Source organism: Lycium barbarum, chromosome 12, assembly GCF_019175385.1.
Source record: "Lycium barbarum isolate Lr01 chromosome 12, ASM1917538v2, whole genome shotgun sequence".
Classification (NCBI taxonomy): domain Eukaryota; kingdom Viridiplantae; phylum Streptophyta; class Magnoliopsida; order Solanales; family Solanaceae; genus Lycium; species Lycium barbarum.
The window spans coordinates 42,048,907-42,075,529 of NC_083348.1; the positions used below are offsets into that span (position 1 = coordinate 42,048,907).

The 26,623-nt window shown below is 38.2% G+C and overlaps 1 protein-coding gene across 3 annotated transcripts in view; it reads left to right on the forward strand.

Moving 5' to 3' along the window:
* LOC132623739 (protein EI24 homolog) overlaps positions 1-23,479 on the forward strand; it is a 39,786-nt gene extending 16,307 nt beyond the window's left edge. The window contains exons 5-11 of one of the 3 annotated variants that reach the window (XM_060338543.1): positions 16,599-16,733; positions 16,811-16,932; positions 17,048-17,133; positions 17,211-17,293; positions 18,145-18,221; positions 20,776-20,891; positions 23,203-23,479. In XM_060338543.1, coding sequence (XP_060194526.1) covers positions 16,599-16,733; positions 16,811-16,932; positions 17,048-17,133; positions 17,211-17,293; positions 18,145-18,221; positions 20,776-20,891; positions 23,203-23,269 — 686 coding nt within the window. In that variant the 3' untranslated portion in view covers positions 23,270-23,479. The remainder of the gene's footprint in view (positions 1-16,598; positions 16,734-16,810; positions 16,933-17,047; positions 17,134-17,210; positions 17,294-18,144; positions 18,222-20,775; positions 20,892-23,202) is intronic. The other 2 variants (XM_060338541.1, XM_060338542.1) reach the window with 2 other exon arrangements.
* Positions 23,480-26,623: the final 3,144 nt, after the last annotated feature.

Below are 26,623 nucleotides of genomic sequence, written 5' to 3' on the forward strand. Positions count from 1 at the left end.
TAGTACTTGAGTAATCTTCTTAGGCATTACCCAAGCCAAGCCCCTAAGGTTAACAAAAATCCTCCAAAGCTGGTCTGTTATCTTGCATTGTAAAAACAGATGGCTGACTGTTTTAGCCTCTTCACCACATAGATAGCATCTGGAACAAAGAGAGAACTTCCTCTTTTTAAGATTTTCTTGGGTCAAAACAGCTTCCCTTGCCAGCAACCAAGCGAAGTATGCTACTTTGTATGGTATTTTCACTTTCCATATATGCTTCCAAGGCCAATGTTGCACCTGTTGATTATCTTCGTTCAAAAATTTGTATGCTGAATTCACTTTAAATATGCCTTTACTGTCTTCTTTCCACCATAGTTTATCTACTCCATCATGAATGCCTTTGAATTCTTCCAGCTTTCTAAAGAATTCAGTCAGTGTGTCACTTTCCCAGTCATTAAAATTCCTCCTAAACCGAGTGTTCCATCCTTGAGGAGTCCATGTTTCAGCTACAGTCTTTTGTTGATGTACACAACCAGACCATAAATGTTAGGAAAGAGGTCCTTTAAACTTCTATTGCCCAACCATTTGTCCTCCCAAAATGATGTTTTATCTCCATTGTTTACCTTTACTGTTGCATGATTCCTCAAGAACGGCCATAATACTCTTATGGATCTCCACAAACTAACTCCATAAGGAGTGTTCACCTCTTTGGTCATCCATTTGCTTTCTTCACCATACTTTTGTCTTGATGATGCTTCCCCAGATGTTTTATCTCCATTGTTTACCTTTACTGTTGCATGATTCCTCAAGAAAGGCCATAATACTCTTATGGATCTCCACAAACTAACTCCATAAGGAGTGTACACCTCTTTGGTCATCCATTTGCTTTCTTCACCATACTTTTGTCTTGATGATGCTTCCCCAGTAAGATTGATTATCTTGAGCATACCTCCACAACCACTTTAGTTTAACAGCTTTACTCTGCAATTTGAGATTCCTGATGCCTAATCCACTTTAGTTTAAGAGCTTTACTCTGTTATTTGATATTCCTGATGCCTAATCCACTTTGTTTCTTCCCCAACATAACATCAGACCATTTGACTAGATAGAATACCTTTTTGTCTTGATTTCCTTGCCACAGAAAATCTCTCCTAATCTTGTCAAGCCTTTGGATGATCTCCACTGGAATGGGAATGTAAGTTGGCAGTGCATCTAACACAGAGTTGATGAGAGTGACTGCCTCCCAGAGAAATATATTGTGATTTCCATCTAGTCAACTTCTTTTCACACTATTCAATCACATAATTCCAAATCCTCATAGACTTTGGTTTAGCACCTAAGGGCATTCCCAAATAAGTGGTCGGCAATGATCCAACTTCTCCACCTAAAATCCCAGTCAACTCCTCCATATTAGGCACTACATTGATTGGTTACATGTGACTTTCTCTAATTAATGTGTAAGCCAGAAACTCCTTCAAATAGCACCAGGATTAATCTCAATATCTTCAGATGATTTTTATCAGTCACAGAAAATTAAGGTTTCATATGCATATTGGAGATGTGTGACTTCCATGTTGGCAATTGAATTTAAATTTGTGGCCACCTCAAAACCTCTGATCCATTCATTGTTTCTTGCCACCTTAATTATATTGCTCAGGCCCTCCATGACTAGAATGAACAAGAAAGGAGACAAAGGGTCACCCTGCCTCAATCCTCTTTGAGATGAGAAAAAACCTTCAGGTGAGCCATTGATTAGGATGGAAAACTTGACAGTTGAGATGCAAAATCTTATCCACTTTATCCATTTTTCTCCAAAGCCCATACGTGACAGAATCTTCAATAGAAAACCCCAATTGACATGATTATATGCTTTTTCAATGTCTAATTTGCAAAGAATTCCTGGCTTTCCTTGTTTGATTCTGGAATCCACAACTTCATTAGCAATTAAAATAGCATCCATTATTTGTCTCTCTTTAATAAAAGCCATCTGTTGGACATCCATCCACCAGCTTGCTTATTACTCTTTTCAGCCTCTCTGTTAACACCTTTGAGATCAACTTGTAGACACTGCCTATAAGGCTAATGGGTCTAAAGTCTCTCAACTCCTTAGCTCCATTCTTTTTTTGGATCAAGCTTATATCGGTTGCATTATAGCTTTTCTCAAAAACTCCATGTGTGAATTTTTTTGAAAGTTTCCATGATATCATGCTTCAAAACATCCCAACATTTGATGAGGAAGCCCATTGTGAAGCCATCTGGGCCAGGGGCTTTGTCCATGGCACACATCTTTAGACATGACAACATCTCTTGTTCACTAAGTTCACCTTGTAAAACAGCATTTTCCTCTTCAGTGATGATAGGACAATTGTTCAAATTAAATGATGGCCTCCATTCATAAGTCTCATAGTACAGTTTATGATAGAAATCAACAATTTACCCCTTGATTCTTGCTGGATCTTCCACAACTTCATCTTGGATCACAAGCTGGTCAATATTGTTACTTCTCTTATGTGCATTGGCCACTTTGTGGAAGAAACTGGTATTCTTGTCCCCCTCTTTGAGCCATAAAGCCCTAGATTGTTGTCTCCATGAGATTTCCTCATTTTTAATGTGTTCATCATATTCCATCAAAAGAGAAGCTTTCAAAACTGATTCCTCTTCTGATAACACTCTATTCTCCTGTATTACATCAAAGGTAGCCAATTGACTCAAAAGTTGAGCCTTTTGCATTCCCAGATTTCCTTGACAAGTTTTACCCCATTCTTTTAGCTTGACTTTTAATGCTTTAACTTTGCAAGCTAAAATATAGTCGGGTTTGCTTGTGAAAATAAAAGAATTCCACCAGTCGCTGATTCTTTCCACAAATCCTTCTGTATTCAGCCACCAATTTTCAAATTTAAAATATGACCTGTTATGTTCCCAGATTCCACATTGTAGTGAGATAGGGAAATGATCAGACTCCAGTCTCTGCAATACAGACTGCTTAATATTCCTGAACCTGTCATCCCACTCTTGAGAGATTAGAATCCTGTCAATTCTAGAAGCAATTCTACTAGTATCTCCCTTTAGCCAAGTTAAACATCCTCCTTCTAGTTGAAGATCCAAAAGTTCCATGTCTTCTATAAAATCTGAAAATTCCTCCATTGCAGGGGTTCTTCTTATGCAATTCCTTTTCTCAGATGGAAATCTTGTGACATTAAAGTCACCACAGACAGCCCATGGACCATTAAACATACCCCTAACAGCTCCTACTCCCTCCTACACATGCTCCCTCTCAAATCTGCAATTTGGAGCGTATACTCCAGTTATGTGGCAGTCAAAATCTTGAAGAAGTGCCACAAACTTGCAGGTTAGAGTATATGATCCAATTTCCAGAATATCACCTCTCCAAGGTCTACTATCCCACAACATCAAAATTCCCCCTCTAGTGCCACTGGCTTGTAAACATGCAAATTTCACCCATCTCCCTTCCCATAATTCTTTGACAATCTCTTTTACATCCCCCTCCAGTTTAGACTCCTGAAGACATGATATCAGCATTCCAATTGTACATAAGACTCTTCACAATTCTTCTTTTATCCCTGTTGTTTAATCCCCTTACATTCCATGATACCAATTTGAGATTCATTGTAAAAAGTTTCCATCTTTTGTCCCGACTCTTCCCATCACTTTTGAAATTAATATCAAAAGAGGTGAGCCCCTTAAGTTCTTGTATCACTTTGTATCTACGCCTCTTGATAGATGCCTCTGTCTCCATGAGCCTTGCTTGTCTGCAGCTATCTATTTGCATCAGTAATTCCCGTGCTTCCTCCTCATGCTCTCGGAAGTCGGCCCCAAAATTTTTCCCCATTTTAGTCATGTTTTGTCGCACTCATGTTGATGTAGCCTTCTCTTTTTGAAGAATTAAACTCTGATCATCTTGGATTGGTTCTGCATCTTCCACCACCCATTCTTCAGTTCCTACTACATCTTGATCAATCACCGTGATGTGCTGCTCCTCAGGATTTTGTGCCCCTTCTGCAGAATTTGTTCAGTCAAAGATGTAGACATGTTATTTTGCATGTCTTCTTCGACTGATACTTTTCCCCATAATTATTGAATCATGCATGTGTCAAGTCCCTCGTCTCTGGAAACACCTCCTGAATATTGAGGTTTTGTGGTTCTACTGCCAAAGGATCAAAAAAACCTTCTATACGTGTAGCAGTTAAGTCATTAAAAATGACTTGGGCTGCTCTATCTATTCTAGACCATTTTTGAATTACTTTGGGCCTATTTTCGTGGCCCAATAGCCGAATTAAACCCTTAATAGCCTCCTTTGCCCGGGCCTTTAAATCCCAATTAAAATTTTGAACAGCTGTCTCTGAGCACCGCACGTGCTCTTTTGGTACTTCATCTGATATAAACCTGCTCCCCTGTCCTTTTCCTTCAACATGTAAAGCTTTTACCTTAAGGTCTGAAGAATCCCCAAATCCAGCAGTTTCTTCGATAAAGTTCACCATTGCCAGTGCCACTGGTTCAAAACGAACCTTCTTTTCAGCCCAAATAGGGATGTAGAACTTGATCCCTTCTCTTTCTATTGTCACTTTGTTGGGGCAATTCTGACCATCACCGAAAACTTGAATTCTTGCCCACTTTAGATGGTTTTTCAGCTCTGTTTCTTCCTCAGTGGAGACCCATCCACCACAAAGATTCCCAATTTCAGTGAAAATCTTCTGTGATCAAAGCTGAAGAGGGATACCTAATGCTCGAATGCAAGTGGTGGTTGTGTTCTGTGATGATGGTGCACATCCGACAATGGGGTTCCACCATTGAAGATGAAACTTGGATTTTTCCATCGCCACTCCTTCTGAATGATCTGTTCCGCCTTGTTTCTGTTTGGGAACTCGAACAAGAACATATTCCCGGCCATCTCATAGATATTGATCCCAATCACTGTCTTCCATGTGATAGAGGACCACTTCCTGATTCCTGATGTCTGACAGAGTGGAACTGCTTTGACAATTGGATAGTCCTCCTTAAATGCTCTGGGAGGCTCTTCAATCATCACTTGTTTAGAGCATTTAATGAACCTTTCTATCTTAAATGCTATCTCACTCCACCCTGCATTTAAGGCCAGCTCAGGGATTATAATAACTGATCTTTCCATTCCATGAAGTGAGAGAATACTCATATATCTGCCATGTTCATTGAATTTTCTAGTACAGAAGAGTTCTGTCAGTTTTTCCTTGGTTTTCCACCTCCTGATTGAATTCTTCCCATCCTTGGAGGCTTCCTTGAGGATGTTATAGATCCAACTCATAGTCATCATACTCATGGTGGATGTTCTCATCATATTGCGGCTTCTTTCAACTCATTTGAACCAGGTGTCTCTGCCAACTGACCATCTAGTAATGTCAAAAGACTTGAACCCGTTGAAATATATTCTGTTTTCTCCTATGTCAGACAAACTCAACCAAGCAGAGAATAGAAGGATTAAAACTCAAGAAGAAGAAGAGGAAAAGAGCTACCACAGAGTGTGGTAGCTGGGAGAGATGAAGAAAGGGATAGAATTGTGGGTACTAGAACTCGCAGGTGTGGGAAGTGAGGTTGGAAAAGCTTATAGAGAAGGAGAGAAGATAGGAAAGAGTTCTGGGTGGCCGGAAAAGTTACTGGGTCAGATTGGAAAGAAGAGAGATTTGGAGAAGGTTCTGGATGCTTGGATATAAAATCTAGTTCATAACTGAGAAGAGAGGTAGGAAAAAGGTGCAGGTAGGTCGGAAAAGGTGCAAGGTCATATCGGAGCAGTGGGAGAGATGATCGGAGAGAGGTTTAGAAGAGAGAGAAAGTTGGGATAGGGTTTTTGGGGCTTACCTCGGGATCTGGGCCTGGGAGCATTTTTTTATTAGTGTGGAGTCACTATAAAAGATATAGAAAATTGACACATTGTAGACAGCAGTTCCGCTTCCTAAGATTTTCTGCCGTCAAGATCACCCCTCTAGGAACTAGCCAAGAGAAAAAACACACCTTCCTCGACACCTGTGGTATCCATATTGCATCACATGGAAACGCAGCCTCCTCCCTAACCAAAAGTTTCTCATAGAAAGATTTAACAGAGAGAACTCCATTTTTCCCCAAACCCCACCACGAAGTATCAGGGTTATCGACTGGATTGACTTGCCTATGTAGAAGGGCCAAAAGTCTTTGAAACTAAGTCACCTCCCAATCGTGGAAGTCCCTTCTAAATTTCAAATTCCAAAAATTCTCTCCACCTTGTATCCCCCTAATTTGCCGGACGGACAAGTATCAGGGTTATCCATCCTATTCTATTCAAATCCAATTTATTTCAATAATAAATAGTTTTGTGTTGTGAAGCAAATAGGATTTCTCTAAATCTCACCGTTAATGGTTGCATGAAAATACAAGTATCTAACCCAAAACAAAAGGACTCTTGATGAATGCTTAACCTAATGCAAGTATAGCAATTACTAAATTTTGATTCTAGCTAGTTGGTATTGCATATATGAATTCTTTGCTTCCCGTGTGTTCTATTTTAGCTAAGCCCACAAGGATTTGTAAAGCTTGTAGGTCTCGTGGGTCGCTTTCCTCCCCTGATTTTAGGTCTACCTTATCGTGAACACTAATCTAATAGTGTTTTGAAAAGGTTAAAAGAAAAAAAGTAATCCATTTTTAAAACACTAATCTTATCGTGAACAATATTCGAATTATTAACTACTAATATATCTGATTACTACTGTTCAAAAAAATCTGATTTGTATCTTTGTCTTTTGCATTTACTCCATTATTAGGACATACTTCCCCCGTCCCAGTTTAAGTGACGACACTTCTGACTGCATACAGAGTTTTAAAAAGAATGAAAGACTTTTGAAACTTTTGGTCTAAAATAAGCCCCATATATATATATAAATCATCTCATTAAGAGTAAAATGAGAAGTTTAAAGCTAAGTTGTTTCTAATTATAGAAAATACTTGCATCCTCTATCAGTTCTGATTGTCGAATCCATGTTAATATCTACAATTTCAGGAAAGTCATCTTGTGGATATATTAGGCCCAAAATTCATTCCCACAAAACATTGTTAGTCTCACAATTTTAAAAATGAATATAATGAATAAGGATCTCTGAAAGTTTCTATATAATGTTGTTATCATTTAGAAGATTTGAACTGGGAAGAAAAATTTATTATTCAATGTCTGAGTAGCATAAGAAAAATATTAGTAATGAGGTACGTGATGCTTATGTATATACTAATATGTTTATCTATGATGTAATATGTTTGTATTTGTATTTTGTTGTAAATGAGCTAGAGTTCAAAGCAATAAAGTGAGGACAAGGAAAACTGTAATTTTTGCAAAAATAGTAGGATGATCCTAGCCTGAAAATGATCCACTTGTACCATGTTGCTCCCAAACGCACATGCAAGGGTGCATGGTCACCAAGTAATAATGTGATGAAATAGAGTATTGGACCCACAGAGACTTTGTGATTAACTGTTCACTAAATTAAACTAGAGCTTGTTATCTAATCAAGTTCACCAAATTGAGATTAATTTGTTAGCTACATTTGCAATAAATAAAATAACAGACTGCGATTATACCAAGAAGAATTGTTGTTACGAATTCAAAATCCAGTAGAGATAAATGTTTCAGGGTTGTGGTTGGTTCACCAATCCTATTGAGTTATCGAATTATTCCTCCTTAACCCGAATTGTCTTTGATTGCAAATTAATCGGATTAGAATTACTCGTAGTAGTCTCCCGAATTATTACGCGCCTATTCAGAATAAATTAACGCCTAATCTATGGAGTTAATCTATTAAGAATGCAATGAGTTTACACGACATATAGTTGAACAAGGTGTCTAGGTATATCCCTATCATAGCCACAAATCTGTGTTCTAACCTAAGGTTTAGATCAAGTCATCTTTAATTCTTCTCTAATCTAAGAACGGCTTTCCCAAGCATATCTTAGATAATAAATAGAACCTAATTGTCAAAAAAAATAAAAATAAAAAATTAGAACCTAACTGTTGGCCAAACAATTAAACAAGTAGGCACAGAATTAAAGAAACAACCTAACTTGACAATTCGTATTAAGACAGAAATATTGTCAAACGTTAATATTCATGGTTTTCCACACCCCAGAACTAATGAATTTAGCTACTCATAACGTTCATCTCAGAACAAAAATAAGAACTCATAAACTAAGAAAGAGAATGGGAGAAAAGTAGAACTCGTCGCCAAATTTAATAGCCTTTGCTTCTCGTACATATCTTGTCTCCAAAGTTGCATAATCTCCTCCAACCTCTGCATTATGCTTATTATATATATATATATATATATATGTTGTAGGACAAAAATACTGTGTCAGGTTCCAGGAATTAGCGCGTCAACGCACGCTTCGTGTGGCTGCTCCAAAACTACCAGGTATTGGTGCTATGTCTGCGCCTAGCTGCAGCTGGCATGCGTGGGTTTTCAGAGCACCATGCCTTTGAGGCTATCTTGGTGCTCGGCATGGACTTGGCATCAGATTAATTTTAGCAATACAAGCATCCAGCGCTGAGTTGGTGCGAAGCATGTACCTGGCGTGCACCTTGTTTCCAGCACTCTAAGCCTCGGCGAATTTTTTCCTTCTCATTTTTGCTCCACAATGTCCCTGAATCATCAAACGACACCCATTCACATAAAATCAATATATTAGCTAAGTTGGGAATTTTTAATTCGCAATCACATCATGATGTATGGCAAAAGCATCGGGGAAATGACATGAAATATATAAAATATGCCCAGCATCATACCATATTTAGATTTTATTTGCAAGTGATATGCATGAACCATGAGCAGATTATGATTCTGCCAACATTGTGAGCCTGGTATTAAGTTCCTTATTAGTTGATGAAGTTACTTCTTCTTTACTATAGAAATACTTAAGGAGGATCAGCCTTTGTCTTTTCGGTAGTTAAGAAATTTCACACTAAAATTGCACTTAAAGGCAGGATTAATGACGAGAAATTCATATACATCTTAAAGGTCCTCTTAACACCCAAGGGAATAATATCTTTCATATGTAATCCGCCCTAGGAATTAATATCTATCATACATAGTCGTGGCCGTCCATTTCAGCCCCAAATCAAAGAATCAAAAAACTTTTATTCATACATAAATGTCAAAAATTCCTTTATACAGTTCTTTTCTTTTCTTTTTTCTTTTTTGGGGTGACGGGGTTAAGTAACTTTCTGGATATACATAGCACCAAGGAGACATAACACACTAGTGGAAGACAGACAAAATGGTGGTCTAAACTTTGAAAGTCATAGGATAAGTAAGAAAGTCTGCAGGATTATCTGTGATACCCATCAGATATTCCTTTATGCAATCTTAGTAAATGCCTTAGTCAGATTAATTCATTTTATTGAACTCTGTAGCAAGTCACCACAGCACTCTATTCATAGAGCACGACACAAGTCACAACAGCACTCTATTCATAGAGCATGACACATCTCACAAGTCACAACAGCACTCTATTCATAGAGCAGGGTACAAGTCACAAGAGCACTTTATTCATAGAGGCTAGAGCATGACACTAAAAGAGTACACTGGAAAATTGGCAGAGGATGTTGACGCAAATAAGGAGAAAAATGATCTTTAGTAGGACCATTGACCTACTAAATGTCTAACAAAAGCTTAATGTCCTGTTTTATTCCCCACATTAACTTATTATATTTTCAGAATTAAGCCATTCTTCAATGATGTGCTTCTAGAGATTCACATTATCAGAAGTCTTAGTTTGTGATCAAACACCCTTGCTGATATCTGTATTTCCCAGAGACAGAACTCCCCCGAAATCCGTCTTTTCCGTTTCAAGAGCACTTGCCAGGTGAAGATTGGGTATGCAACCTGAAGTTATTTAGACTTCAACATTCTTTCTTGTGGTCCTAACATTACAACATGAAAAAGGTGGTGGCTCATCCTAATTCCAGCCATTATGTTCTCTCATCTCGAATAATGGACGGTAATCAACCCAGAGCTGGATGTGCACGCAACAATCTGACAGTGTCTTTTTCCTGTTCAATTGATAACTTAAAAATCGTACTGTGAGATGGGCATAAAGGGGATTTATCTTTGAGTTTGCCTCCAAAGATGCTGCTGAGCAAGTTCTGAAAGGAGAGTGGTACTGGAAAAGATCCCACATCAGTTTCCAATGGTGGTCCCCTCTATCGGGGGTCATCGATCAAGAAAATTTACCAAACTCTGTATGGATTAGGGTTGTGGGTGTGCCGCTGGTCATCTGAAGTATTTAAAGTTATTGGGGACTATTGTGGAGGCTGGGTGGAGACATAAGAAGAGACCCAACTTCGGAATCATCTCAAATGGGCTAGAATCAGAATCAGAATCAGAGGTGATGGTAGCGAGATCCCTAAAGAAGTGTGACTCTGAAGCAAGGCAGATGTCTCTTTACTCTTCAAGTTTGGGTAGTCTCTGGCGAAACTTACCGTCGGATAAGAAGAGGAGAAGTTTGCTAATATCCAGCAGTTATCGAAGTCACCGGGAAAAAGTACGGGAGCAGCTTTTCAGAGAAAGTCAGACCTCACTGACTTTGCACGTGGTCCAGCTAGGGCACGTGGGCTAGGGGTTAATTCAAATAAAGATAAGGGAGTGTACCTGGGTGGATTGGCGAAGGATATAATTTTGGGCCCAAACCGATTTAATTGTTTGGCCCAATAAGAGAAATAAAGTGACCCAAACTTAAGTGGTCCACGTGAGGGGTCACGTGCGACCCCTTCAGAATTATTTAATCCCACAGGAACCTTCCCAGTAGCCAATCCTGACAAATACCTGTTAATTTGAAAGAAATTGCTTCCAGATTTCTAGAGAGCTTTGCGACTTGGGAAGGAGTGACCAGCAAGCAAAAGGAAAATACTCTTCCTGCTTCTTCTTCTTGTTCTTTACCATTAAGCAGAAATTCTCCAGAATTGGATATAATGACGTCTCTCACACCAACAAGGAATGATGTAGGAGAAAAAGTGATGGATCAATACCAAGAGATTATACAAGACGAGGAACGGGAAACACAAGATGGACAAGAAGAAACAGAAAGGGCTGTAGATTGTTCAATAGTTCCTTCTCCATTGGAGAAGACTCACATGCAAAAGAACAATTTACTGAGAAGTGATGGGGAATCTTCATCTGATCACTATTGAAGATGCTGTCCCTTTAGACCAGCAGAGTCCTGAGGAAGGAAAAGAGTCGGATTCTGCCATCCCAATTTGGATTCAACAAAGTATCATCAAATTCAGCGAGGAATTTAAGGTGGACATATCGGGGTGCAAGAAGGAAGCTTTGATGCTATTTATGAAAATTGATAGCATGAGGCAGAATTTTGTTGAAAAAACAGAAACAAAGCTGATATCAACTCCAACTGTTAAGGGATTCAAAGAATTAAAAAATTTGGATATAAGGAGCAATAGTACAAGGAGCAGAGGGGGATACAACTATCCTGGTGATCAATGACAGTCAACATTGTTTACTGGAATGTGAGGGGGCTTAACCAAACTAGCAAGAGAAACCTCAAGGTTGATATTTATTGCTTTCAAGAGACATTGAAGGTGATATAAAGGAGTTTGTCAAAGATTTGTGGGATAACAGATGGGCTAAATTGTCAACTGGAAGCTAGTGGTACCAGGGGTGGAATTCTCATGTTATGGGATGGGAGAGTCTGGTTAGGTGATATCAGTAGTGTGGGGGCTTATTCTCTAACTTGTAAATTTATTGGTAAGAACCAAAAACATATTTGGTAGCTAACTGCTATCTGTGCTCCTAATGATAGAGGGGAAGGAGAAGAAGTATGGTTGGAAGTTGGGTCTGCCAGAGGTTTATTCAAAGGGCCTTGGGTGGTTTGTGGGGATTTTAATATTGTTAGATTCCCCTCAGAGAAGAATTGTATCAGAATCACCAGAGTAATGACTGAGTTTTCTGATTTCATTAAAGATATGGGGTTGCTAGAACCTCACTTAATAGGGGGCAATTTTAGCTGGAGAAAGGGAGATGGTTATGATATAGCAGCCAGATTAGATAGATTTCTTTTTTCTGATGAATGGGATGAGGGGTTCATGAACATCAGACCATCAGTCCTTAGTAGAGTAACATTTGATCACACACCTATTACGCTCCAAAGTGGAAATTGGGAACCTGTGAAATCCTACTTTAATTTTGAAAATTGCTGGCTACTCACCGAAGGGTTTGTGGAGAAAATCAAAGAATGGTGGTGCTCTTTTGTATGTGAAGGGAGGCCAGATTTCACTTTAGCCTTCAAGATGAGAGCACTCAAAGACAAACGGAGAGAGTGGAATAAAACTACTCAAGGTAATCTTGCTTTGCAGAAACAATCCATCCTTAACCAGCTTGCAGAACTAGAAGCAATTCATGAACATAGGGCCCTGAATGAAGAGGAAATCTATTCAAAAACTGCTTTACTTTTTGAATTTGAGGAAATTGCTAAGGAGAATGAGGTGGCATGGAGACAAAGATCAAGGGCTTTGTGGTTGGAGGAGGGGGACAAGAACACTAAGTTCTTTCGTAAAACTGCTAATTCACACAGAAGATTCAACAACATTGATGAACTGAATGTTGATGGACAGACTATCAAAAATCCTGAAGGAAATTGTTGAATTCTACCAGAAACTATATTCTGAAACTGAATCATGGACACCAACTGGTGGTATTAGAGATGGCCTCAGAATTATAGAAGAAGAGAACCAGATGTTGCAAAAGGAATTTGAAAACCAGGAAATCTTGAATTGTGTCAAACTATGTGCTGGAGACAAAGCTCCTGGACCTGATGAGTTTGGATTTCACTTGACTGTCTACGGTTCCATTGCGTGTGCTCAGGATAGAAGTTTTGTATAAATGTATCGCCATGCTTTTAAGTATTTTTATTTAAGTTCTTTTCTTTCTAATAGGTAAAACATTTAACCAACCCGGCAACCAGATGCTTCGACCCGCATTGAGTATACAATGGCTTTTTTTGTTCATTGCTGGGAAGTGGTAGCTGAGGAGGTCATTGCTGCAGTAAAAAACTTTCATGATAGATGCTTCTTTGAGAAAAGTTTTAATGCCACTTATGTGGCTTTGATTCCAAAAGAGATGGGAGCTAAGGAGCTGACAGATTTCAGACCTATCAGCCTGATAGGTAGCATCTACAAAATCATTTCCAAATTATTGATTGAAAGACTTAAGAAGGTAATGCACAAATTGGGAGATAACCATCAACTAGCCTTCATCAAAGAAAGACAGATAATGGATGCTATTCTTATGGCAAATGAGTGTGTGGACTCAAGACTGAGGAGCAGTGAGCCAGGTATTTTATATGCAAGCTGGATATACAGAAAGCCTATGATCATCTCAACTGGAATTTTATTCTAAAATGCTAAGAGAGGTTTTGGTTCTAGATGGATTAGGTGGATAAAATTTTGCATCAATTCAGTGAAGTTTTCTATCCTCATTAATGGATCTCCAACAGGTTTCTTCCCCTCTCAGAGAGGCTCAAGACAGGGTGACCCTCTATCTCCTTTCCTATTTATCATTGCTATGGAAGGCCTCAATGATATGCTAAGAACTGCTCAAGAAAATTTGTGGATTAAGGGTTTCAAAGTTTCTAACAGAGTAGGGGAAGATATGGAGATTACTCATCTCCAATATGCTGATGATACTCTGATCTTTTGTGATGCTGACAGGGAGCAACTAAATATTCTTAGGGTGATCTTTATCCTTTTTGAAGCAGTTTCAGGTTTACACATTAACTAGAATAAAAGCTTCTTATATCCAGTAAATGAGGTAACTAATTTGTCCTCCTTGATTGAGGTGCTGGGAGGAAGATCTGGGGAATTGCCAACTGTTTATTTGGGCATGCCCCTTGGTGCTAAAAGCAGGTCCATAGGAATATGGAATGAGGTGGTTGAGAAATGTGAAAAAAGGCTAGTGAACTGGAAGAGCCAATATCTATTCTTGTGGGGGAGATTAACACTGATCAATGGTGTTTTGGATGCCATGCCCACATACATGATGTCCCTATTCCCTATTCCTAAGAGTGTTATTGAGAGATTGGATCTCTTGTTTGGGAGGGTAACAGTGACACTATGATGATCCACCTGGTTAAATGGGAGGCTCTAATAGGAAGCAAAATGGCAGGGGGCCTGGGAATCAGGAATTTGAAAGCTCAAAACCAAAGCCTTGTGATGAAATGGCTTTGGAGATTTGCTTCCAATGAACAATCCTTGTGGAAAGAGGTGATAAGTTTGAAATATGAAAGGGAAAACAACTGGACAATGAAACCTGTAACTACTACTCATGGAACAAGTTTATGGAGAGCTATCAGGAATCAATGGCCAAATCTCAAGGGAAATTACAAACTAAAGGCAGGAAATGGCATGAAGATATCCTTCTGGGAAGACAATTGGTTAGAAAAAGGTAATTTGAAACTCTTATTCCCAGATATATACATCCTCAACCAGCAACAAAATGCCTCTGTGGCAGAGGTATGGTCTAGTCAGGGGTGGAATTCGAGTTTTAGAAGACTACTAAATGACTGGGAGATTTAGAGACTAGCAGATTTCTACAAGACTTTGGAGCAATTTAAGGGACCATCTGGTGATAAAGACTGCCTAATCTGGCAGAATCACAAACTAGGCAAGTTTTCTGTCAAGCAGGCATACAAGACTTTTAACATTTACAGAAACTAGATTGACCACTGGCCATGGAAAGTTAAGATCCCTTACAAAGTTTCTTGTTTTGTCTGTCTGCTAGCTAAGCAGGGTACTAACTCAGGAAAATCTCATGAAAAGGGGTTTTAATTTTAGTCCAAGGTGTTTCTTTTGCGGTGAAGAAGCAGAGACTGTTAGTCACCTCTTTATTCACGGTAAGACTACCTTTCAGATATGGAGTTTATTCATCAATTTGAAAGGGTTAACATGGATAATGTGAGACGTGGAATAGTTATGCCAACCTTTCTGGCCACAAAGGGAGAATTATACCAGCTTGCATCTGGTGGTCTGTGTGGAGTGAAAGGAACCTTAGATGTTTTGAAAATAAGTGTAATTCTTTACAGAAGATGAAAATGAACTGTCTTGCTTTATTCTACTTTTGGTGTAAAGAGGAGTATATGGAAGATCTAGAATCATTTATGGATGTCTTAGGTTCTATGTAAGTTTTTGTTATAGGATTGAAGATCTTCTGAATACTCCTTTGTAACTATGAGACCTGTAACTGTTTGTGGCAGGTCTGATTTTTGGATAAAAATACAAGTGTTACCTTTTCATAAAAAAAAAAAAAAAAGGGACTGACTGTTAGCAATGTGGAACCATTCTTTTACACTGAGTATGCCAAAACCTGAAACTAGTAAAGAATACCTCCAGCACAGACCCTCATGCCGCAGTGACCATACTTTAGAAAAATAAGCAAATAAAAAAACAGATATTCGACCACCGCTGTGGGGAATCCTTGCATTATTAATGGGTCAAAACCTTATAACGAGAAGGTGGCACACTTCAAAAATAGTTGTCTGTCCTAATATGGAGAAAACGAACCAATCTTATGAGAAGCATCTTTATTTGATCAATAAAGGATAGAGAACATACATACAAATTATTCATTTTTGGGTAATAGAGACTTTGAGAACATGGAAAAATGGGAACATTGTTATTCAAGACGGTTGTTTATAAAGACCAGAATATAGAAACTTTTTGCTTGTTATGGAAATACTAGCCCTGTTTCTTTCTTCTTGACATTACTTATCACTAACTACCAACCAACTGTGCTTTGTTCTTCCCCTCAAATTTACCCCTAGTCCTACCTAACATTATTTCTTTGCGATTTTGAGTTGAAGATCTAACACAGCTATAAGCAGTGTCTGATTACCTTTTTTGATGAGTAAAGTGGGACTTTTATTCATAAACCATCATAAAGGGCATGCTGGGAGAAGTTACTACCAAAAAGTAGTCATTACAAGCTATGTAATGAGCTAATAAAGTCAACAAATGGCAGAACTATCATTTACATCTAGGAGAGCCATGTTGCACCAAGATGCTAAAGCAAAAATATACAATTATTCTTGATGTTAAGTATAGTCTTCTTTGTTCTGCCTTTCCTTCCAAACGACCCACCAAATCATAGCTGGAATTGTGTTCCAGAGGGTGTGTGCGGTCTTTTGAATATTATTTCTGTGCCATCCTTGAAGGAGCTGTAGAGTGGATTAGTGGAACCAAGAATGCACCACTTTAGTCCATGATGGTGACAAACCCCATAGCATAACTGTGAAGTTGCAATGGAGTAACAAATGGTTGTTATCCTCTTCCTTCTCTTTGCAAAGACTACATCTGTTACAAAACTGGAAACCCTCTTCTCTGTAGCTTGTCAAGGGTAAGACATCAATTGTACAATATCCTTTTGTGTGCAAAAGAAAAAAACCAATAGTCATGAGTGAGCACATATATGTATCAATATGTGATCACCACCATGGAAAGCATACATCAACATCTATGTTTACAATGCATACATTCTCACTTAGGACAGTTTCTAGAATCTAGATCTTCTATGCTTGAAACGATTTATTCCTCGGGTGTTGTAACTCAGGTACAATGACATTGCTAAACATGGTTTTTTTGCTTTGGAGAATTATGGGGCTCATGATAAAAAGTTATCTGATCAAAAGGAGTTCCAAACTTCGCAAAACACAGTTCATAGGGAAAAATCAACTGATCTTGAAGGGTATTGTTCTGCTTTTCTCTGGTTAATGGTGTACACAGCAGCAATATTTTCTAACTTCAGACATATGTTCCATGCAGAGCTATGTTCCTGCTACTCACCAGTTGTGAGTTTTATTTTGTTTCTTATTTTATGTAGGGTTATGATCAGTATAGCAGAGCAACTTTATTCGGTCCTCTTACTGACTTTTTTCTTTGTGGAGGTGAACTTCTTTTCATTTCTTTTCCAAGGAGGTGAACTACTTTTTGTACATATCTTTGCTAATCCCTTTCCTCGAATCCTGTCTTCAAATGCCATTGGTTCTCAATACTGTGCAGGTTTATGTTACTGGATTTATCCCTTACATCGGGAAAGCTCTAAATTTTATGCTTCTGTCATGGTTGTATGCATACTATTGTTTTGAGTAAGTGCTGCTTTTTAGCTCGATATTGCTAGTTAGTGTTGATATGGATATTCATTAAAAATTGCATAACTTTCTAGGTATAAGTGGAATCTGTCTGGACTAAGCTTAGACAAGAGGCTGGACTTCTTTGAATCAAACTGGGCATTTTTTGCTGGTTTTGGTACTATATTTCCTTCAAATCAATTTCCATTCTAATGTTTGTTCATCAGTTATGTGCAAAGATATGATGTAGTTGTCTTAGAAACCTCATGAGCACTCTTAGTTATTCACTAGTTTTGACATTATTTTCCTCAGATTGATATCTGAAGCCAAACTGCTTGTAAATCCATGAGTACAAAATTGACCCATTGGTGTCCTGCTGGTAATTGTCAGCTTCTGTTTAGATCATTAGTAAACATTTTAAAACAGAAGTTCATTTGTTGGTAGCTTGGAGGATTAAAAGCATGACTCTTGCTTTCCAATTGACTGTTTTTGCATTAATTGCTACTTTTTGAATCTTATTGATTAGCATACCTGTTGTATTTGCTTCTCCTGATGGCTGGTCAAGTAAAAAAAATGTTGTATTTTCTGGTACATCCTTGTGGATTGGATTAGTGGGGAGTGACAATAATAAAGGTATCCTTCTGTTTATCATTTTCCAAGAAGTTGATAAACTTGGCGGGTATGAAAAAGATATTCATTGTTTTCCATCACTTTTACATGTGTCTAAATACATTGTGACATTTCAGTTCTTACGGCATGTTCAAATCGAATATTCTTTATGTACCGAAATGGTGGATTCCATCGATTATAATCCAAAAGGAGACTCACAAGAGATTTTTGAAAGTCGAATCAACAATTTGAAGGTCCTGTGGTCACATTGTGATTTAGAGTTTCTGTATAATTTCTTCGAGATCTTCTGAGGCGTTTTTCTATTTCAACACCAATTAGTGTTGAACATTTTGAGCATTTTCTTTTAAGTTACGTGGATGATCTTTCTTGCAAATGTTAATCTGTCTCTTAATTTTCCAGGAAATCCCTGTGTCCTGGCAATATTTTTATTCTCTCCGCTAGTGAGCTGTGGGGTTATGGCTATATTGTTTCCACTGGTAAATACAAGTTCTTATTTCTGTGATTACTTGTCTAGTTATTTTGTTTATAACAAGGTTTGCATGATGATGGTCAAAATTGTAAGCTGTTATTTGCTCTTTTTACTGTTTCTGTGTCTTCTCACAACTTTCTACATTTTTGCATGAATCTTATTGCATCACGTCATCATAGGAGATGATGCACGCAAAATCCTTGTGTGCTTTGCCTTTTACTGCGAAGGAAATAGAAATAAAAATTCTGAAGAACTGCTAGAAACCTCTCAACACATACGAGAAAAGTGCATCCAAAATTGCTTCTTACAGTGCTTGTTGAGGGACCATAGCTTTTGGTTTAGCTGTCTGAAGATAGTCCCAATTGTGCAGCATGCAGCAAAATGGATCATATAACAAGTCTTAGTTTTGGATTAACAACAACAACACACCCAGTATATTCTAGGGAGGCTGTTTCCGATAGACCCCCGACTCAAGAAAAGGCATTTGGAAAAAGGTTAGATAAGAATTAATAGAAGTAAAGAAATCATTGCATAATATCATACAAAGCATAACATAGCATAATGTAAAAAGAAACAGTTACGACAGCAAATTGATACGATAATCGAAGTACAAGAGACAACAAATAGTGACAGGAATCAAAAGGCAATAAGCTACAAGGATAGTGCTACGCCTACTAGTATGGAAGGATCCGCGAGACAACGCTCCACTTTCTATTAACCTTCTACCCTAATCCATGTTCGCCACAGCGTCTATCTAAGGTCATGTCCTCGGTGAGCTGCAACTGTGCCATGTCCTGTCTAAATCACTTCTCCCCAATATTTCTTCGGCCTACCTCTACCTCTCCAGAAACCATCCCTAGCCAACCTCTCACACCTCCGCACTGGGGCCTTTGTGCCTCTCCTCTGCACATGTCGGAACCATCTCAACCTCACTTCCCGCATCTTGTCCTCCACCGAAGCCACTCCCACCTTATCTCGGATAACTTCATTTCTAATCCTATCCTTCCTAGTATGCCCACACATCCATCGTAACATCCTCATTCCCCAACTTCCATCTTCTGGACGTGAGATTTCTTGACAGGCCAACATTCGGTCGCATACAACATAGTTGGTCTAACCACCACTTTGTAGAACTTACCTTTAAGTTTTGGTGGCACTTTCTTATCACATATGACTCCGGAAGCGAGCCTTCATTTCATCCACCCTGCCCCAATACGGTGTGTGACATCATCATCAATCTCCCCATTTCCTTGAATAATGAACCCAAGATACTTAAAACTTCCTCTCTTTTGGATGACCTGTGCCTCAAGCCTCACTTCCACGCCCACCTCATGCGCTATGTCACTGAACTTGCACTCCAAGTATTCAGTCTTGCACTCCAAGGTTTAGTTTTGGAGTAACTTTTAAAATGAGGCTTTGGACTCTACAATTTCTTATAATTTCTTAAGTGGAGAAGGGCGGACGGGCAGGCCGGTTATCCACCGAGTTTCGAACAGTGCGCCACTTCTCGGTTATCCAAAAAGAATTCTTATGATGTGGTCGAATGATAATTGTCAATAGATTTCTTGAATCACTTCAAATGACGTCTACATTGACCGGAGATTAATAATGTTTTATCAAGAATTCTAAAATAGTTAGATATCCATGGTTTTTGAAGCCATTTAAACATAACTGGTAATTGAATTATTGAATGTGAATTTCACGAATAGGTTGAAGAGGTAGCTCTTTCCAAGGTTGCACTTCATGAACTTTTGATGTCATAGATCATTTGTGGGCTTGAGGCTTTTGACCTGTATGTGATGTACTGCTTGAAAAGAAGGGAAACCTTAATGAGTCGCCCAATTAATTTTGCTGAGAAGCATTACCTTTTCAATTTCTTAAAAGCATTTATCAAGGTTATTAAAGTTGATGAAAATATTCTCTTTTAAGCTTCTTTCAACAACATACCCAGTGTAATCCCACAAATTGGGGTCTGGGGAGGGTAGAGTGTACGCAGACCTTACCCCTACCTTGGAAGGTAGAGAGGCTGATTCCGATAGACCCTTGGCTCAAGGAAAAACAGTCAAAGCAGTTAGGAAAACAGAAGAAACGATACTGAAGAAGCCATGGCAAAATAATATAGGAAGCATCATAAAGCTTTTAAGCGTCTTTATGTTGGATTTTTCTTTTTTCATGCTCATTATTAACTTGTTGTATCCCAGCAAGCTTGATTAAGATAAATGGTCAAAGCTTTATTGTATCCCTTTTCCTAACAATTCATTCTTCCTCTTTCCAAGTATGATACAGAAGAGACTTGCTCCAAAATATGTTTACATTCGGCGGCGTATAATTCATGTCATGATTCTAACTCCTCCCAAATTATCATGAATATGTACATGCTAGAGCAAATTCTCTGCTCATATACAATCTAAGCTAATATCAGATGTGATGGTTATTCTTGTTCCCTGTAGGGCTTTTGCGGTGCTTGAATTCTGTTGCCGTCTGTATACAAATATGGCTAATAGACAGATGTACTACTTTGAGGCTGTTTCTTATCTCATGCTAACTGTTATGTCCCGTAGTTTGTTTTGACTGCAACAGGCTCGGAAGCTGACAAAATTGTTGCCTTACCTAGAAGAAAATGGAAAGGTGCTGGATTGGGAAGGGTACCAATATTTTTCATTGCTGATTACATGTCGTAAGTATTTTGGACTTCGCCTTTTGGATGTTTTGGATATGTTTGTTAGTTTTGGTTTTGTAGCTTTAAATTATAATAAATGCTTGCTTGGTTGTCATTATTATTTTCAGCATGTTCTTATCATCGTCATTGTTGGAAGACATCCATGAGGAGTCATAGTCCACTTCTCTACTTCTCATACAGGCCATTCTTGTTTTCTTCTTCCTGTCCTCTCTGCTTCAGTGAAGAACTAAACGGAAATTTTAGGAAATGAGAAGAAAATAAGAAAAGTTTAGAAAATAAGGAAAATGGATATCCGAGTAAGAGTAAGAGCGTGAGGGATTTTCCTTTCTTATTATTTTCCCTTAGAGAATATTTATTTCTCTTTGACCTTTGGAAAATGGTCAAATTTGCTCTTAAACTTTGTGAAATGGTCCAAATATGCCCTCCGTTATAGTTGGGGTAAACTTTACCCTTTCCAATACAAAAGTAGGTTAGATTTTTCCCTTATTGGCAGTAGTTTTTCAGCATGTGGACCTTTATGAGGAAAAAAGGTCAAATTTGTCCTTGAACTATGCAAAATGGTCCAGATTTGCTTATGAACTTTGAAGAATAGGGTCATTGTTCTGGCGACGGCACCACCGTCTTCTTCAACACTCCAGAACCTCTACTGGACAGGTCTCTATCCACTAAACTCAAAATAACCACCCTCAAGCCTCAAATCAACCCAAATGGAACTCAATTTACCATTTTTTTTTTTTTTTTTTTTTTTTTAAAGTTGCACTACCAAGTTGAATTTTCAGCTCTATCAGAACTCCATCGACGCAACTCCATCACCAATTTTCTCAGATCACCAATAGTGGTGCTAGAGCTCCATAGAATTCAGCTTCCTAAATTATTTATAGTAGTATTGGTGCAGTCAAGGTGGGGTTATAGTGGCCGAAGGCCAGTGGTCTTGAGGAGGAGGTAAAATGGTGTTTGGGAAAGCGGCAAAGTTGAAGGTGTGAGAGAGATCGCCTGAATTGGGTGGTTTTTATGTAAAATTTGATGTTCTTTTTGTGAGTGTCGTGGGAGTGAGAAGTGGTGGTCTTCGAGTGGAGAGAAGCAATGTTATGGTGATGAATGATTTAGAGAGATAAGGGATGGGAAAGATAGTGGTCAGATCTGGAATATTTCGCTTAGCTCAGGGGAAAATATGAACCATTTTGCATGGTCCAAACGTACATTTGATCCTTCCCCTTGTAAAAAGGGCTGTGCGTGTTGAAAAGCTTGCGCCCTTAGTTAATAAGGGCAATCTTGCCTACTTTTGTAACGAAAAGGGTAGATTTGACCCCAACTATTACTGGAGGATTAATTTGGACTGTTTTGCAAAGTTCAAAGGCAAATTTGGACCTATTCCTTTTTTTAATGCTGTAAGTAGTGTTTTCTTACTATTGTGCCCCAAGTTTACTTTTTAATTTCCACTTCTTTAATTGTATTTTGTATTTATACTCACTTCATCCTATTTTCAGTATCATACTTCGACTAGGCACAAGTTTTAAGAGTACATAGAAATTATAGTGTGCTTCTCAATAGGGACACGCCGAAAGTACAAGTAACTATAGTGTTACTGTGCTTGAAACTTATGTTCTTTTACTACATGTTTGTTATTTAATTTTTAGTTTTCTACAATTTTAATACAACAACAACAACAACAACCCAGTGAAATCCCACATCGTGGGGTCTGGGGAGGGTAGAGTGTACGCAGACCTTACTCCTACCAAGGTAGGACGACTGTTTCCGAAAGACCCTCGGCAAGGGTCTTTTAATGTTGTGCCTAAACTACATTTTTCGTTCAATGTAGTTTTGTCATTTATTTAGTTATTCTTGTAGCCTTACCTTATCTTGGTGGGATTCTCTACGGCTTTTCTTCATGCCCTACTTGTTGCTGCCACTCTTGAACTTTATGAAGACATAGCTTCTCTTCTAGCCTTCCAGAAACTTGCTTGAAGTGGTTATACCCTAATTCTTTAGTATCTGACCAATTGTACCACTGAAAATCATCATAGCACACTGAATAAACCTCCTGGGTGTTACTATGATATCTTAAACCTATCTGAAATTCCTCTCTTATATTGAATCTCCCCTTTATCAAATTATCGTCTTGTCTTTTTACTGCTTACCCCTCGAGATACAATACTCCCCTACAGTCATACACTTAATACTACAACGTGACTTATATGGCATAACTTTTTCATGCCAACTTTTTCTAGCTACTCTGCTTTCAGCCGGACTCACGCAGTTTGCCCATTTATGCGTTAGTACTAATTTTTTCGCTCGTCTTCTTTTGCAGGATGCGAGTCTTGAAACTCTTTTCTCTGAAATCACGCCAGCAAATGAAAGAGAACAAGGCACTCTGAAATAGAACTAACATGTTTGACCTACTACCAACGCTCCATAACCATGCATAACCTGTATTTTATTTTGTGAAATTTGCATTCGTGTGGGTCAAACAATGTTCCTCACTAATCCATGATCACAATATGAGCATGTGCTTGTAATTTATCATTCATTATGGAAGAGAGCAAGTGTAATAACTCATTTTTTTTAAATAAGGGTTTGTTTGGTAATTTTTGCTAAAAAGGAATTAAAAAGAAAATAGAAAAGAAGGAATTTAGTGGGCCAAGCCCAAAAAAGGAAAAGGAAAAAAAATTAAAAGGAAGGGCTGAAGCCCCAATTTGAAAGAAAGGAGAAGAATGATTTTAAAAGAAAAAAAAAAGTCACTGTAGCAGAGGCAGAAAACGTAGAAGCAAAAGAGGAAAAAAAAAAACGTAGTAGAAGAAAGGGAGAAAAAGAGAAGAAGGGAGAGGATAAAAATAAAGATTTTTCACCCAACTCATCAAGGTAATGACTCTAATCTTTTATTTAAGTTTGTTACATAATTATGGGTGAATCTTTATGGTGAAAACATGGGGATATTTTGAGGAATTAAGAAAGTTTAGCTCTAGGATTTTTCAATCAAATCATTGATTTGAAAGGGCAAATATTGTCGGATTTTAGATTAATATATATCGTTGGAATCCTCTTGTTAAGGCCTTCCCGAAAACATATGTCTTGTTGGGTTTTGAACACATTGATCAGAGGGCGTTTTCGTCCTTTAAAATTTGACTTTAACCGGTTAAGCCTCTAAAACTATAGAAGTGGTTTACCCTAAGGGTTTTGACCATTCTAAATTCGTTTTTGTGTAGTTTGAGGCAATCCGGAGACTCGAGAACGCAGTTTTGAATTATTGGGAAGTGTGCTTGAATTGTGAATTTGAGGTAAGTGAGACTTTAAGCTTTGGGTACTTGCTTTTCAAAACCCGTTTTAAAAATATGTTTTGTCTGCCTGGTCCATGTGTTGAGGCGAGCGTGTGCTTGGCAGAATCGGTGATACTTCAGGCTAGCTGCATATACTTTATTTTCAAATAATCCAAAACTCTCTTTATAAATTATTTTGTGATGTGATATAGCTGTGAGCCATGATATTGGGGCATTGTGTATGCTTCCCTTAGCATTGTGTATGCTACTTGATTATATTGGGGCATTGTGTATGCTTCCCTTAGCATTGTGTATGCTTTTTGATTATATTGGGGCATTGTGTATGCTTCCCTCAGCATTGTGTATGTTTCTTGATTATATTGGGGCATTGTGTATGCTTCCCTTAGCATTGTGTATGCTTCCGGACATATTTGGCACATTGTGTATGTTGCCGTGGATTCATAGTGTCGTCTAATTCTTTAACTGCCACTTATGGCGGTTCGTAATGTAAATTGTGTTGAGATATATAATATATTTGATAGACAGTGGTTTGGACCTTGGTTGCTATTATATAACGATATATTCATGTGCATAATATTTTTGTGCTTCTTGTGTGTTTGTATTTTCTAACACTTGTTCCAGGGGTATTTGAAGTGGCGGTCGAGGATCTTACTGGGTTATATTTATGTATAACTCACTCCTTACCTGCATGTCCATGCAGATACTGTCGTTGAGAAGGAGGCTGGTAATTGAAGACTTCGTGAGTGGATTCTGTTGCTGAGGTGAGCCACCGCATTGTTCGTGGAGGCAGCCATTTCAGCTTTATCTAGTTTATTTCTAGTTATTTCTTTTGTTTTGGGTTTACATGCCCGACACTCAAACTCATGTAACTCTGTTAGATGCTCCATGGTCTTAGCGTGGGATGTGGGCTAGAGATTCTTTTTACCTTAGCGTTGATTGGTTTTCATAAATCGATTATAGATTTGGTTGGCGACTATTTCACATTTTATCATTAATAACATTGTTGGACCTGCACTTATTTTCTTTTAGTGCTTTTGTAAATAGTTAAGAGTATGATATATGGTTCGCCTGGCGGGTGGTGTTTGCTGGGTGCCAATCACATTTAGCGGGTGTTTTGGGACGTGATACCAAAGTTGGTATCAGAGCTTAGGCTTTAAGTCCCGGGTCATGGAGCAGTGTTTAGTAGAGTCTTGTTCATGGGTATGTAGGCGCCCATACTTATGACCTTGAGGCTACTGAACATCTAGGATGGTTCCCCTTCTTTCATTCCTTATTCGAGCGTTGAGTTGAATCTAGTCTAATTGTTGTAACACTTATTCCGCAGACGACTAGGACATGCATATCCTCCTCTGCTAGATGTCACGATTGATTCGAAAGTTTTTTTAACGTTATATGTGCAACTGAGAGTGATACTGAGTACATGGAATGTTGTGTGCATTGATTGTAGTTGAGATTGGACCGGGTGTACACTTTGGGATAGTTTTGTTTACAAAGAAAATTCTGCCAAATATTTTTTTAGAAGTTCGGGAGTTAGTGAAAATTTTGAACGTTAAGAAATCGTTGAATGGAAAGGTAGCGGTTGCGGGTTCCCTAGTAAAAGAAAAAAGTGGTCAAATGATATAATTTTTTTTTTTTATGTAAGAGCGACTATTCAAATTTGGGGTTGTTGGTATGACTCTATATTATGAGTCTTATCGGTAAAGAGAAAGAGGGTAGCGGGAAAGTGTGAAGTTTAATGGCATACTCACGCCTAGGTTGTTGGCCTTTATAGTGAAAGATATTTTGAGCAAAGTGTTTGTATGGTTCTAGATTAATGTCTCTTAAAGTGATTTTCTAGTATTGGTAATGTCGTAATGGTGATGTCATAAGTGTGATTGTGGTGTAAGAATGCATAATTTAAGTGTATTAAGTATGAGCATGATAATGGCACTACGAGATGCATAGCTTGTTCGTGGAGTAAGTCCCTGGATGAATTCCAAGTTGTGAGTGAGAATAAGACTTTATAAGAATTTATGAAACAACATAGTAAGATGTTTAGCATAAAACTCAGTGTATAGTGACTTGATTAGTTGTCGAAGGGAAAGACGTGGAATGTTAAGACTATCACGCATCAGAAAAATAAATGAACCATAAATGAAGTTTGAGTAACGAAAAACGTCATGACTATCCGTGAGAAAAGTAATCAGCTTACACAATTTTGTTAACATGTGTTGTTTTCGGTAAAGCACAAGCTTGAGTAATATGAGAAACACGTTAATGAGGTGATAGTGTAAAGGAAGATACTGAGAGAACTTGAGTATTTATGAACCATTTGTGATTCGATCTAAGTGGGGGAGTCTAATATTATTGACCGGTCTATCGAACATGTGTGGGCACAGTTCAGAGTCATGATACGTTTTTGTGCTGTAAAAATAAAATAAAAAATCCTTGGCGTTATTGACCTTGAGGTTATCT